We start from the raw sequence: 15,129 nt of genomic DNA on the forward strand, positions 1-15,129 counted from the left end.
TGCGTGTGAGATAAGTGCAATTGTGCAGTAGTCTGAGCATTCTTTGGGATTGCCTTTCTTAGGGATTGGAATGAAAACGGACCTTTTTCAGTCCTGTGGCCACTGCTGAGTTTTTCAAATTTGCTGGCATATTGAGTGCAGCACTTTCACAGCATCATCTTTCAGGATTTGAAATAGCTCAACTGGAATTCCATCACATCCACTAGCTTTGTTCGTAGTGATGCTTTCTAAGACCCACTTGACTTCACATTCCAGGATGTCTGGCTCTAGGTGAGTGATCATACCATTGTGATTATCTGGGTCATGAAGATCTTTTTTGTACAGTTCTTCTGTATATTCTTGCCACCTCTTCTTAATATCTTCTGCTTCTGTTAGGTCCATACTATTCTGTCCTTTATTGAGCCCATTTTTGAATGAAATGTTCCCTTGGTATCTCTAATTTTCTTAAAGAGATCTCTAGTCTTTCCCATTCTGTTGTTTTCCTCTATTTGCACTGATCGCTGAGGAAGGCTTTCTTATCTCTCCTGGCTATTCTTTGGAACTCTGCATTCAAATGGGAATGTCTTTCCTTTTCTCCTTTGCTTTTTGCTTCTCTTCTTTGCACAGCTATTTGTAAGTCCTCCTCAGACAACCATTTTGCCTTTTTGCATTTCTTTCCCATGGGGATGGTCTTGATCCCTGTCTCCTGTACAATGTCACAAACCTCCATTCATAGTTCATCAGGCTCTCTGTCTATCAGATCTAGTCCCTTAAATCTATTTCTCACTTCCACTGTATATTCATAAGGGATTTGATTTAGGTCATACCTGAATGGTCTAGTGGTTATCCCTACTCTCTTCAGTTTAAGTCTGAATTTGGCAATAAGGAGTTCATGATCTGAGCCACAGTCAACTCCTGGCCTTGTTTTTGCTGACTGTATAGAGCTTCTCTATCTTTGGCTGCAAAGAATATAATCAATCTGATTTTGGTGTTGCCCATCTGGTGATGTCCATGTGTAGAGTCTTCTCTTGTGTTGTTGGAAGAGGGTGTTTGCTATGACCAGTGCGTTCTCTTGGCAAAACTCTATTAGCCTTTGCCCTGCTTCATTCTGTACTCCAAGGCCAAATTTGCCTGTTACTCCAGGTGTTTCTTGACACACTACTTTTGCATTCCAGTCCCCTATAATGAAAAGGACATCTTTTTTGGGTGTTAGTTCTAAAAGGTTTTGTAGGTCTTCATAGAACCGTTCAACTTCGGCTTCTTCAGCGTTACTGGTTGGGGCATAGGCTTGGATTACTGTGATATTGAATGGTTTGCCTTAGAAACGAACAGAGATCATTCTGTCGTTTTTGTGACTGCATCCAAGTACTGCATTTTGGACTCTTTGGTTGACTATGACAGCTATTCCATTTCTTCTAAGGGATTCCTGCCCACAGTAGTAGGTATAATGGTCATCTGAGTTAAATTCACCCACTCCAGTCCATTTTAGTTCGCTGATTCCTAGAATGTCGACATTCACTCTTGCCATCTCCTGTTTGACCACTTCCAATTTGCCTTGATTCATGGACCTAACATTCCAGGTTCCTAAGCAATATTGCTCTTTACAGCATCGGACCTTGCAAGCAAGGGCTACAGTCTACGGGGTTGCAAAGAGTCAGACACAACTTATCGACCGAAAAACAACAAAAAAAGAGACCCTAGAGAGCTCCCTCAGCCCTTCTGTCTGCCCTAAGAGGACAAAGTGAGAAGACAGCTATCTATGAACCAGGAAGCAGGTCCTCACCAGACACCAAACCTGCAGATACCTTGATTCTGGACTTCCTAGCTTCCGCAACTGTGAGAAATAAGTATCTGTTGTTTAAGCCATCCAGTTTTGTAACAGCAGCTTGAACAGATGAAAGACAGTGGACTTCTGATTTCTTGTCCAGAGTACCTCCTCTTCAGACTCAGGCCCCTCAAGGCCACCATCACCCACAGCACCAGGCAAAGCTGAGCAACCTCCTGGCCTCACTGCTCCAGGTCACCGAGACTCAGGGCACCCCAACACTCCTCAACCAGGACAGAGAGCAGCCTTCTTCCTCACACGTACACTCCTATGGGAAGAACACTCCCTGGAAAGCAGATGGAAGTGGGCTGAGGAAGGTGGGCCCTGGGAGCAGGTGGTCCTGACTGCCCTCAGCTGGACACGAACCTCATACCAAGGGTGGAGAAGATGCACCCTCCCTCATCACTCCTCCTGCCAAAGACTTCTGCTGCCCTAAGAGAGCCTAGGCCTGGCCTGTGTGCCCAGAACAGGTCCTGGCCTTCCTCTTAGTGACATTCCTCCCTTGTAAAACAAGGACAATAACCTCTGTCTTCCAAAACTCATGATGCTGTTGTGGGGGAAGTTTTAAGATTTAAAGTTATCCTATAACTTGTTAAGCTCACATTTTGTGAGTGTACTATATTCAGAGATATACAGATTTTCATACAACCACAGATAAACCCCAATTTATCAATATACATAAACACCTACAGAACAAGTATCTACCAACCTACAGCCTATCCCATTTGATCGAAAATCCTGTAGCTGGATGTCAAGTAATTGAGGAAGAATTTCTCCAGTATGTGGCTCCAGCTTGTTGCCCAAGCCCCTCTCTTGTTATTCCTTGGATGATCATCTACTTGATCTGACTGGCCCCATGCCTTCTTCCTCTTCTTCTAATAACAACACTCCAAATTGTCCTTTAGGGACCATCCTCCACCCCCAGTCCTTTCAGCTCCAGTGGGGTACACACAGATGTGCACGGGTGCACAACCCATCCCCCAACTCCCAGACCCTGTGATCGTAGAGGCTGCCTGGCTCATCTCAGTGACCAGTTCAGGCAAACCATATTGACCACTGGAGTGATTCAGGGGAACGATCGGGAAAGAGAAACTATAACACTGAGGATATGGACTTGGAGCTGATGACAGCTGCTCTGCCATTTCATGGGAAGAGTAAGGGGATCTCTGACAAATACAGAGCCAACACAGAGAAACACAAAATCAAGGCACCTCTAACTGTGCCTGAGCAGACATTTCCTGGACATTTCAGTTACTCCAGCCAATGAATTCCCTTTTTAATTGACAGTCGGGGTCCTGTCACATTGCCATTTGATAGAATAAGGATCCAAAGACAACTAGAAAGGTGGAACCTAATGAGATGATGCTCAGTGAAGGTAAAGAAACATCCTGCTCTGGGGACCATGATTGTAACTACACACTTTAGAAGGGGATCTGGAGGTCATGGTGAGATGTGGATGTTGAAAAAAACTAAGGGGGCCTATAGTTGGGGTTGGGGTGAGGAGGGGAAGCAGAGCTGTCTGGGCATACCTGATGGGTACAAGGCACCACATATGGATTCAGGTTTACTGATCTCCTTGGTCCTCAGAGCTGCTAGGACAGTTCTCTCCAGCCCAAGGAACCTCTTCCACTAACTGCCCGGTAATGTGCAGGTGTCATCATTTTTTGTGTGTGCCATGATGTGGAAAGAGTTGGAAACCAGGACCCTAGAGTGCCATCCCCAGCCACTCCAGCCAGTCATTTTGGGATCAGAACAGGAGGCGCTTAAGGATTCAAGATCACAAACTACAAAGCATAGGATTGTGCCAGAGAGAATCCCAAACTATCAACTTTGCCTTTGACTATGGCTAGAGGCAGAGCTGGAAAGCAGGACCTTGAAGGAAACAGACATTTTGCGGCTGGAGAGTGTTCCCAAAGTGTGCAGCAGTGAAGAGGACATGGTTACGAAAACTGCGGTGCTGCAGTTTGATGACTTTCCCCTCCCCTACCCCCACTCTTGTCCTCCTCTAGGGCAACATTCTAGGGCACCCACCTGCCACTGTTAGGTGCTCCCTAATCGCCAGTCCTAGGCTCCCTTCCACACAAAGCTACAATTTTCTTCCACTGGCAACATGCCCAGACTCAGAGGATGTACCAAACTTGGCCAAAGTCTCCTGTGGCAACCCCATTACCCTTGACAGGATGATGGTGGTCACTGGTCCCGATTCTGGCTGGTGGCTATAAGGAAATTTCCCTGACTCAAATAAAGGAGAAAGTCTCTTGAGAAGATGGCTTTTTCTTGCTCTCTTCCCTTCTACCTTGGCTGTTCTTTTGTAAAGACACATGCTTGGGGCTGCAGCAGCCATCTTGTGACCATGAGGAAAGGCCAAGAGAATGGCAGATAATAACCTGGAACCCAGGCATGGCCAAGTCATGGAACTGACCCAAGGTCTGAAGCCTGACTTTCAGGCTTCTCTGGTTATGCAAGCGAATTCAACAACTGTATTATTTAAGGGATCACACTTCGGTATTTTGGTGAAAGTGAAAGTCGCTCAGTCATGTCCAGCTCCTTTCGACCCCCATGGATTATACAGTCCATGGAATTCTCCAGGCCAGAATACCGTAGTGGATAGCCTTTCCCTTCTCCAGGGGATCTTCCCAACCCAGGGATCAAACCCAGGTCTCCCTCATCGCAGGCGGATTCTTTACCAGCTGAGCCACAAGGGTATTCTGGTACTTGCCATCAAAAGGCTTACTGACCAACACTTTACATTACCTTATTTGCGCATCACTGCATAGGTAGTTGTGGCCATCATATTAGGAAAGAGGAAGTTGGAGCTCAGGAAGTTGAAGGGGTTAGATGCCAGGACTAGTAAATTGTGGGACTGAAATCCCATTTATCATCTACCCTTCTCGGCCTGCTGGTATAAATTCATTCAGCTTATAGATCCCCAACTTCAGGAGTGATGCTGTAAATCTTTAAAGCCAATGTATAAAAGTCCAATTCAACAATTTCAAAATATTTTTGTGAAAGGAATACCCTGACAGTTGGCTTGTTCTAAACAAGCTGCTGTTATTATAAAGCTCTCCTAAACTGTTGCAAAAAGGGGAAAAAAAAAAAAGTGGAGAGATAAGTGAACATGCCAGGAAGTAAGTGGAAAGAAACTTTTTTTGGTTTGGAAACCAGGAAATGTCAAGGAAATAAATGTAGCTATGATTTATACACCATTTCCAGTTGACCCATGGGATTTAAAAACTGGCATTTTTAAGTGTGTACCACAGAGCAATCCTGACAAGTGATAAGCTGCCACAGAGGCCAAAAAGCTCCATTTGATTCTGGGTTTTATGCTAACTTTACTAATATCTATATATAGTTGAGGGTAGTGAAGGAAAGGGCTTGAATTTTACCCTGAGTCTTTGCATTTTTTTTATTTTCAAACTGATTGGTCTGGACAAGGGAAGACCAACAGCCAACAACAAATCCATTGTAAGCTGGGAATAGTTTCTTTTAATACTAAATGTTTCTTTAATCCTTGCATTAAGATTTTTACCGTGGTATAGCAGCAGCTGTTTTATTTACTCTAAAATTTAAGCTTTTGTAATACTTTAGGTATAACTAATGGGAGGGTTTGATTACTGAGGCAAGCTATTTAAAGCACTTAAAAAGCATCATATCAGATGCTTGTTTTGCATTTATATTTTGGGGTCATACTGAAGATACACTATTAAGGACTCTTGCTCCAAAGTCTTGCTTATTTTCTGAAAACCATTTATTTCATACCATGGGAAGGGTCTTTAATAATTATGAGTTATCATGAATATTCTTTTTTGTAGCTTCTGTATTTATGTTATCAGGCACATCAATCAGTCCCAAAGAAGTTATTTCAGGGTTCCTTTCCCAAGGGAACAAAGACAGTGGGTTCCATGTTAACAGTGGCTTTTGTTGGCTTATTTCTATTTTTCTGACATGAAAGTTGTGTATAGTTGGCAAGGATTTCTCTTCTCTGAAAACAAGCTTGTTGGTAAAAGGACAAGCTGCAGGCACCCTCACATACACAACCACTTCAGCACAGGCTGAAAGGATGCTTCCTGAGAACAATTAGAACTGAAAAACATATTCAAGTACAAATGTGCTTTCTTTAAGAGATTTTTCAGTTCATCATTTATTTGTCCTTCATATTGAATAGTTTTTTTTTTTAAAGTTATATTCAGATCTATTTAAAGTCAATTACCAACTCCCACTATGCACTTCCCACAGTCCCCTCATCTCAGCCAGGGGCTCTCAGGGTCACTGTCCAGGCTGTGTACATTTCCCATCCAGCGACATCTGTGAGAAGAATGGCTAGAAGGAACAGCCTGGTGCCCTGGGAAAGAGATCCCGTTTCACAGGGACACACAAACAGCCAGAAGCTCAACCCCGACTACACTCGTAGTATGGCATCTCAGCTGCTCCAAGTAGAGACTCCTCCACATCAAGTCTGGTTAGTTGAGATGTGTCCTATACTAGAGGCATAGCCTGCAGAATGGAATAGCAAATTTCAACTGAAAATCCCAGGATTTGAAATTTTTCCTTCACCTTACTATTGAAGGAGAGAAAAGGGGGTGGTGGTGGAGAGAGGCAGAGATGGAATACTCTGCCCATAACTCCTTGGAAGCAGGATGGAACAACTACAGTCTCTCCTATGATCTGTGTAGTTCAGGACTTAAGAATCCATACTTCTCAGCGGTGGCTGCTTTCCTAGGATCCTCCTCCCTTTTGGAATGGACACAATTTGCAAGTTCCTCATAAAAAGTTTTACCGGGATTTCTGATGTACTCAATCAAACTTAGTAGTTTATTTTTTACTAAGTGAGAGGGGCCCCCTATTCGAAAGAACAGCCATGATTATTGCACTAACAGGTAGAAATTTTACTAGCCTTCCATAAATCAGTTCAAAACCCTGGTCTCTAAGGATTTGCCAAACGATAATGGGCTGCAACTATGCAACCAACGCCAGGAGTTGCCAGCAGTGCTCCAGAAAGATTTCTGAAGTCTACAGGCACTTTCAGGAGAAATGCAGAAAATCATTTCATGAAGGAGCAATTTTGTCCAAAACCAAGCTAGAAGAGATGTAATACTGGCTTAAAATGACTAAGAAATAGGTATGGTGATCAAGAAGGCATGCTGCAGTCTTCTCCAGCTCTCTTTAAAGAACTCGAATCAACTCAACAATGGATACACAGCTCATTAATAAAGATCACAGCTGAGCACAATTCAGGGGACTCCACAGTAACAAGCCTACCCTTCCTCTCCTCTCCCTTGAAACTCTGTAGTGCTTTTCACACTATAGTTAAGGATGTCCTTTGAGGGCTTCCTTGGTGGCTCAGATGGTAATGAATCTGCCTGCAATGTGGGAGACCAGGGTTTGATCCCTGGGTGGGGAAGATGCCCTGGAGAAAGACATGGCAACCCACTCCAGTATTCTTGACTGGGAAATCTCAAGGACAGAGGAACCTAGCAGGCTACAGTCCATAGGGTCACAAAGAGTGGGACAGGGCTGAGCGACCAACACTTTGGGGACTAACACTGGGGATACCATGTTAGCTGCCTTTCCTAGGAAGTAGAGGATGGCTCAGGCAAGGGAAGACAGCACAGCCAGGGGTGCACCGGCCAATCTATCACCACCATTCTGTTGGGAGGTGCCCCGCTGCACAGAAGGTGGTTTTGATCAACATGATGGGTGCAAGTTTGAAGTCCCAAATGTGACGCCTGCTTTGAAGACGTATAGCAGCAACCCTAACAGAAGTGTCACAGAATCTCATATCATACTTCTAGCAAGGAAACTCAAGATATGCTGTGTCCATGATGCCCAGGTGGCATCGCCCAGATGGAGTCAACCCAAACTATAATCTGGGTTTTCTGGCCCTGTTTTTTCTTCCTCCCATCCTGCCAAGCTGATGCTGGCGTCCCCACAAGTCTCCATTGCGCTGAGTGCGCACGGAGCTCAAGGAGCCCCAGGCATAGCACAGCACCCCCAAGATGGGGCTGCTCCGAAACACTTTGCTGACGGGTCAGAGGGTGGACAGGGCAGGCTGAATTGACCATGTCCCTCCAAGGACCCTGGCCCGGGTCTGACAGAGGTTTCCCGCCACCAGGAAACCTCTGGTCTGCTGGAGGCCCCACACCTCTGCAAATATAGCAGCGCTGGGGACAGCAGCTGCTACCAGTGACAAGAGTCACCAGACACCTCCTTCATTATCCCGGCACAGGTAAGAGGGCAGGCGCTTAACGCAGGCGGGAAGCCACCGGTCCAAGCGCGCACACCCGTGGAAACTCGCCCCTAGATCTGTTACTTCAAAGTCCGCAGTCTTTCCTCTTCCTCCCCCTGCTTGTCCCCGAAACAGTCCTTCTAAGCTTGTTTTTCCCGCAAGCCGACCCTGAGGCTGGGGCGGGAACTGTAGGACCGATCGCTCGGCCGCCTGCACCCCAGCCTCGGTCGCCTCCGACCCTTCCCCGTGCAGCCTGCCGGGACGCACTCGGGCGCTCACCGCTGGCGGGCGACCCCTCCCCAGCGCCACGGCTCCCGGCGCACGGACACTCCCCGCCCCGCACGCCGCGCCCTACCTCACGCAACAGGCGCTCCAGCCGCGGCTCGGCCCAGGCGGCCAAGGCGTCGGGGGCCCCCGCGCGCCACAGCAGCTCCCGCTCTTCCTCGAGGGCCGCCACCCGGCCCTGCAGCGCTGCCGCCTGGACGCCCAGCAGCAGGCAGGCGACCGCCGAACTCGCGGAGAGCAGCAGGCACAGCGCGCTCACCGCCCAGGCCCGCGCTCCACTCGCCGGGCTCACCGGTCCGCCGCCGCCGCCGCCAGCCGGCTCTCTGTTCCGCTCGTCCTCGCAGGCGCGCCGGCCTGGACTCATGGCGCGCTCGTCGAGCGTGAGCTCTCGGAACCGGCGGTGCACAGAGCCCGGGGACGCGGGCTGAGCGTGTGGGAGCGGTCGGGAGAGCCCGAGGCACGAGGTCGGCCGGGCGCGGGACGCGGCCTCTGGGCAGCTGCTGGACCGCGGCGCACACCCCCTTCCCCGCTGCCAGCTCCTCCACAGCGGCCACTTTGGGCAGTTTCCTCTATGCAAATAGACCCTGCCAGAAAAGGAGCCGGGACCCACCCAGGGGAGGAGCGGCCCCGGCGGCCCGGCGCGGCGAGGGGGCGGGGGCGGGAAAGAAGCCCGCTCCTCCGAGCACCCCCCGAGCGCGCCCGGCGAGCCCAGAGCGCTCAGCACGCACCTCTGCCCTTACCTGCTCTCGCCGTCGGGCTGCACCCACTGCCGCTCCCGCACGTCTGCGACTCCCCAGCCCGAGTTCCAGCTGCAAAATCCCAAGAGGTCTGAGGTGCACCCGGAGGCTGAGAGCGCTTTCGGCAGCCCACCGCTGGCTGCGGCGTCACCCATTTCTTGGGAAGATTCCCCTCGACTTGTGAATTAACCTTTCTGACACTTTTTTAAAGAGTTCAAAACTTTAAACCCTAGGGCCAACTTGGTGAATCGTTTCTGGATGGTGTCCTAGCGCCGTTTGGTGGCGGAAAGGGACCTCTTGTGCATTCACACAGACGCAGTTAATCGGGATCGCGTCTGGCAGAGGAGTGAGTCTAAGAATCTTTAATACCCTCACCATTTATTATGTGCCAGACCATTGTAATAAGGCTTACAATTACTGACCTAGGTAAAGGCTTTCCTTTGAGAAAATTGAGACTTTTAACAAGTGCAAAAGATAGGGGGAAAGAACAACTTTTGATGAGCTGATAGCTTCATTCTGTAATGGAAGCACAAGAGCGCGTTAGTCGCTCAGTCGTGTCCGACTCTGCGGTCCCACGGACTGGTAGCCCGCCAGGTTCCTCTGTCCATGGGGTTCTCCAGGCAAGAATACTGGCGTGGGTTGCCATGTCCTTCTCCAGGGGTTCTTCCCAACCCAGGGACTGAACCCAAGTCTCCAGCATTGCTGACAGATTCTTTACTATCTGAGCCACCAGTGAAGCCCAATGGAAACACAATATGGCCAAAAATAATCATCTAGTATGTACCACATTTAAGCCATACTGTAATTCTGTATATTATTTAACACGTGGTTAAAGTAGGAAAACCTGAATGATAATCAAGCGGCTGGAACAGTCTTTTTTAAGAAAGGGGGGCAAGACTGAAGTCAGGCGCATTCTCTACTGGCTCAAATTCCTACTTGGCATATTATATCCTAAAATGGGTCCTACATAGTCTCCCACTGACTCCAGTAATACTCAAATAAAAACAACAGACTAACTTGGATCTTTGTAATTTGGGCAAATACACAGTGGTTTTTGGAAAAAAACAAAAAAAGGACCTGTGTGTCTTCCTGCTCCCTCTCTGGGTATCTTCGGATTTATTAGCTTCTTTGGACACATTACAAAGCTCTTAAAACTGCTGAGGACCTTCAGCTGACATGTTCCTCCTTACTCCCTTAACTTGGAGGAGAAAAGTACCTCTGAGATTGGAGTAAAACAGAAATGGTTGGCACCTCAGCCCTGCAACTTCATAGCTGTGACCTTAGGTGACTTGGGGTTACAGTTGAGTCGTTCGACAGAGAAGGTCTTGCTAAAATCTAGTATATGCCCAATAAGTAGCCTGAAAAGTATTTGCTCAGCAAACTGGACTGTCTTCTTTGAAAAGAGGTCAACACCATATTATAAGTTGGCACTTCGTTCTTGCTACAAACACATAGGCAAATTGCCCATCACCTGCATGTATTGTTCACTATATTCCAGAAGCTTCTGTGCATCAAAAAAGCCAAGCTCATTGGTTCCTTTGGCCTTTGTCCTTGCCTACTGCCTCACTATCTGGAATACCCTGCTCTAGGATCTTTGAGCAAGCTACTCCTTTAGGATAAGGTCCTCAGGTCTTTAAACCTTACTATCTCCGAAAGACCTACCCACATTGTCCAATCTAAGGAAGCTTCACTCACAGTCTTCAGAAGGATTACTCAGGGGAATCATTTATCACTGTTTGAAGTTACCACTTTATTAACAAGACAAAGTTGCCCCTTTGTCTTGTTCGCCACTGTTTTCTCAAAGAACAGTGCAGGATCTGGCAAATATTTGTCAAGTGAATTAAGGAAAGGTGAAAATATGTTTACTGTCTACACATCATTTTAAAAGGCAAGGAAGAAAATACTCTATCTTATGTCAGTTAGGACCCTGGAAGGAAGAGATAGTATTCAAACTGAAGATAGTTTGTAGAGACTGTTTATATGGTGGGGCAGATTAAGTGAAGCCGACAGGGGATGTGAAAGAAGCATTCTGGAGTGTAAACAGTGGGAGGCCATGACTATTTCTCGCTGAAGTGAGAAGAGGGAACTGTTGTTGGAATCCTGTGAATGCTCAGAGCTAAACAAAAGTCTGCTCAAGAGGAGGTGTGTCCTTTGACAGGTCTGCAAAACCAAAACTTGGAAGATAAGAAGCTAGGAGATAATCTCTCCTCTTACTCTCTGATCTGCTGGGCCTCCCAGTGATCAAACCTATAGGGCAGGGGAGCCCAGATCATGTGGTAACAAAGAGGTCAGCCTCCTAAGGGCAGAGAGCTGAGTCAGTGATGGAGGGAAGATCTGGGGGATGGGAATCCACTGCATTCCCTAACGTGCATATAGATTACCAAGGTCAGTCTAGCTACTCTTGCCTCTGAAATGGCTAACCTGTCAGCGATAGGCACTAATCCTCAGAGAGACCAACTGGCTACTTGGTGGCAAATCAACTACTTCAGACTCCCTTCATCCCAAAAGAGCCAGCAGTTTGTTCCTCACAGAGATGGATAGCTGTTCTACGTAAGGGCTTGTGTTCCCTGTTTGCAGAGCCTCAGCCAGCACTACTATCTATATAGACTCCGCAATCCACAAGTATCCTATATAACATAGCATCCAACCAGGAAACCCAGTTTACGGCAAAAGTGTGGGAGTGAGCCCATGACCATGGAACCCACTGGTTATAGTATATGTTACATCCTGCACCAGCCAGAAGGAGCCAGCCTCACAAAACACCAGAACTACCTTTTGAAGGCACAAGTGAAGCACCAACTCATAGTATTCAGAGTCAATACACTAAAAGACTGCACTGCCATTTTTCAGAATGTGGGATATGCGTTAAATGAGGGACCTCTAATGATGCTTCTTTCTCAATAATATGTGGGTCTAGGAACCAAGGGATAGAAGCAAGAGTAGCCCCATTCACTGTTACTCCCCATGACTCACAGTGGTGGTGGTGGGGTTACCCTTGCTGTTCTCACAAAGCTGGGCCCTACGGGGTTGAAGGTCCTACTTCTCAAGAGGGTTACACTTGCCAGGACCCACAGCGAGAGTCCATTCAACTATAAGCTATGGCTGCCCCCCGGGGCACTTTGAACTCTGTGTCCAGGGACCTGAACACAGGGGTAACTGACCCCCATCAGCAGGGAGAGGAAGGCCATTTTAGTACAGTCGGGGAAGTGAGGGACCTGCTAGCACTTCTTTGCCCATCACAATTGCAGCAAGTGCAGCAGTCCCAGCCTGGTGATTGTCAAGGGTCCAGATGCTTCAGGATAAAAGGGATTAACTATTAAACTAATTAACTATTTCATTAAAAAGGGATTGCTTAGGTCGGATAGGGTTGATAACCACGACAGAAAATTGTAACTAATATTAATAATGTAGAGATTCAAATATGTTCAAAATGCTCTTTTTAAGAAGGCTCCTCTGTCCATGGGATTCTCCGGGCATGAATACTGGAGTGGGTTGCTATGCCCTTTTCCAGGAGATCTTCCAAACCCAGGAATAGAACCAGAACCTCTTGGGTCTTCTGCATTGGCAGGTGGGTTCTTTGCCACTAGCGCCACCTTGAAAGATGTTTAAGAAGGCAGGGAGTACTTAATCATTTTTAAATTTTTTCCAACAAAAATGGCTTAGCTTAAACTTTAAGGCTTAAAGGGGTAAACTTCAATTACATAAGAAAATTGCTCCTTAGAAAACGCAGCACGACATTGTGGGAAAAGCACCAGGTCTTGGAGTAAAATGCCTTATAATGCCTAGATTCCAGTTCTGGCTCCACTAATAGCTCACAGCTACTTACCATTTCAGACCTTCAGTTTTCTAGTTTGTAAAATGGATATACCAACCAGGACTAAATTTACTCTATCTGAAACAAGAAAACTAGAGAAACTGTATGAAATGGCAGTTTTCAAGATACTGGACAGTGACCACAATGAAGGACAGTGATCCTTGGGAGATGGGGGTGGAAAGTGAAGTGAGCCCAAGGATTGTCCCAGCTTACTATCTGGAGAGATGGTCTCAGGTGAGGGTGCAGGGAGGGGGAGTTAGGCACAGTCACCCAAGGTGAAGGAGCTACAAGTCCAGAGACGCGGAGGCAGTCAGAATTTGCAGGGTAAAAGACTGGAGAGCAGAGCTGTAGACAGAGAGAGAACTCTCCATCTGAGATCATCACATTTGTGAGGAAACTACCGGGGCCAGGACAGAACCACGAAGAAGGATGAGACTCTAATTAGAGAGGAAGCAAACCCTACAGCTCCCACTGGCCAGGAATAGCTCTTCTTCTCACCAACCAGCATGGGAAACCTGACAATTCAGAGGGCAATGGGTAAAGTACTCAAAAGATTTTGCATCAATAGTGGGGATAAACTAGCCTTAAACTAAACACTGCTCTGGTCCTGTCTAACAGAGCTCAGACCACAAACCTGAAAAGATCAAAATGATTCAAGTAATTTAATCATGTTGCATAATAAAGCTCAAGTAAATATAAAAATACCCAGTATCCAAGGAGGTAAAACAAAAAGCCACAATCACCAGGCACACAAATAAGCAAGAAAATATGACCCATGATATGATAAAAAGCAATGCAAGCTCAGAAATGAAAAGATGATAGCAAGGATATTAAAAGCTATATCAGTATTCCATATGTTCAAGGAAATAGGAGAGATTGAAGATGTTTAGGAGACACAAAAGATTTTTGTTAAAAGATCTAATTTAGAGATGAAAATGACAACACTTGATGTGAAAAATAAACTGAATGGGATTAAAGGCAGAGCAGACACTGCAGAAGATTAATGAACTTGAAACTAGAACAATAGAAACTATCCAAAATGAAACAGAGGAAAAAGATTGAAAAATGACAAAAAAAAAAAAAAGAACATCTATTATCTCTTTAAAAAATAATAGAAGGCTTAAGGCAAAATAGCAATGTATTGTGGGGTTTTAACGTATGGCCAAGTAAAATGTATGGCAAAAATAGTATAAAGCCCAGGATAGGAACAGGAATGCAAAAGTAGGAAGTCAAGAGAATAATAATGGAATAACCTGGAATAACAGGCAAGTTTGGCCTTAGAGCACAAAATGAAGCAGGGAAGAGCTAATACAGTTTTGTCAAGGGAACATACTGATCATAGCAAACATTCTCCTCCACAACACGAGAGACGATTCTACACACGGACAGCACCAGATGGTCAATACCGAAATCAGATTGATTATATTCTTTGTGACCAAAGATGGAGAAGCTCTATACAGTAAGCAAAAATAAGACCTGGAGCTGACTGTAACTGAGATCATGAGATCCTGTTTGCAAAATTCAGGCTTAATTTGAAGAAAGTAGGAAAAAATACTAGGCCATTCAGGTATGACCTAAATCAAATCCCATGATTTTACAGTAGAGGTGATGAATAGATTCAGGGATTCGATCTGGTAGACAGAGTGCCTGAAAGAATTAGGGATGGAGGTTTGTAACACTGGAGAGAAGGCAGTGACCAAAACCATCCCAAAGAAAAATAAATTCAAGAAGGCAAAGTGGTTGTCTGAGCAGGCTTTTTAAATAGCAGAGAAAAGAAGAAAAGGCAAGGGAGGAAGCGAAAGATGTACCCACCTGAATGCAGAGTTCCAGAGAATAGCAAGGAGAGATAAAATGACCTTTTCAATGAACAATGCAAAGAAATAGAGGAAAGCAATAGAATGGGAAAACCTAGAGACCTCTTCAAGAAAATTGGAGATATCAAAGGAACATTTCATGCAAGGCTGGGCAGCACAATAAAGGACAGAAATGGTAGGGACCTAACAGAAGCAGAAGAGACTAAGAAGAGCTGTCAAGAATACACAGAAGAACTATACAAAAAAGGTTTTAATGACCCAGATAACCACGATGGTGGGGTCACTCACCTAAGAGTCAGACATCCTGGAGTATGAAGTCAAGTGGGCCTTACAAGCATTACTGCAAACAAAGCTAATGGAGATGATGGAATTCCAGCTGAGCTATTTAAAATCCTAAAAGATGATGCTGTTAAAGTGCTGCAGTCAATATGACAGCAAATTGGAAAATC

At 46.1% G+C, this 15,129-nt stretch overlaps 1 protein-coding gene across 1 annotated transcript in view; it reads right to left on the minus strand.

Moving 5' to 3' along the window:
* COL23A1 (collagen type XXIII alpha 1 chain) overlaps positions 1–8,863 on the minus strand; it is a 377,053-nt gene extending 368,190 nt beyond the window's left edge. Inside the window, exon 1 of the mRNA XM_061151083.1 lies at positions 8,386–8,863. Within this exon, the coding sequence (XP_061007066.1) occupies positions 8,386–8,679 (294 nt within the window). The 5' untranslated portion in view covers positions 8,680–8,863. The remainder of the gene's footprint in view (positions 1–8,385) is intronic.
* Between the last annotated feature and the right edge of the window lie 6,266 nt (positions 8,864–15,129).

Source organism: Dama dama, chromosome 9 (assembly GCF_033118175.1).
Source record: "Dama dama isolate Ldn47 chromosome 9, ASM3311817v1, whole genome shotgun sequence".
Classification (NCBI taxonomy): Eukaryota; Metazoa; Chordata; class Mammalia; order Artiodactyla; family Cervidae; genus Dama; species Dama dama.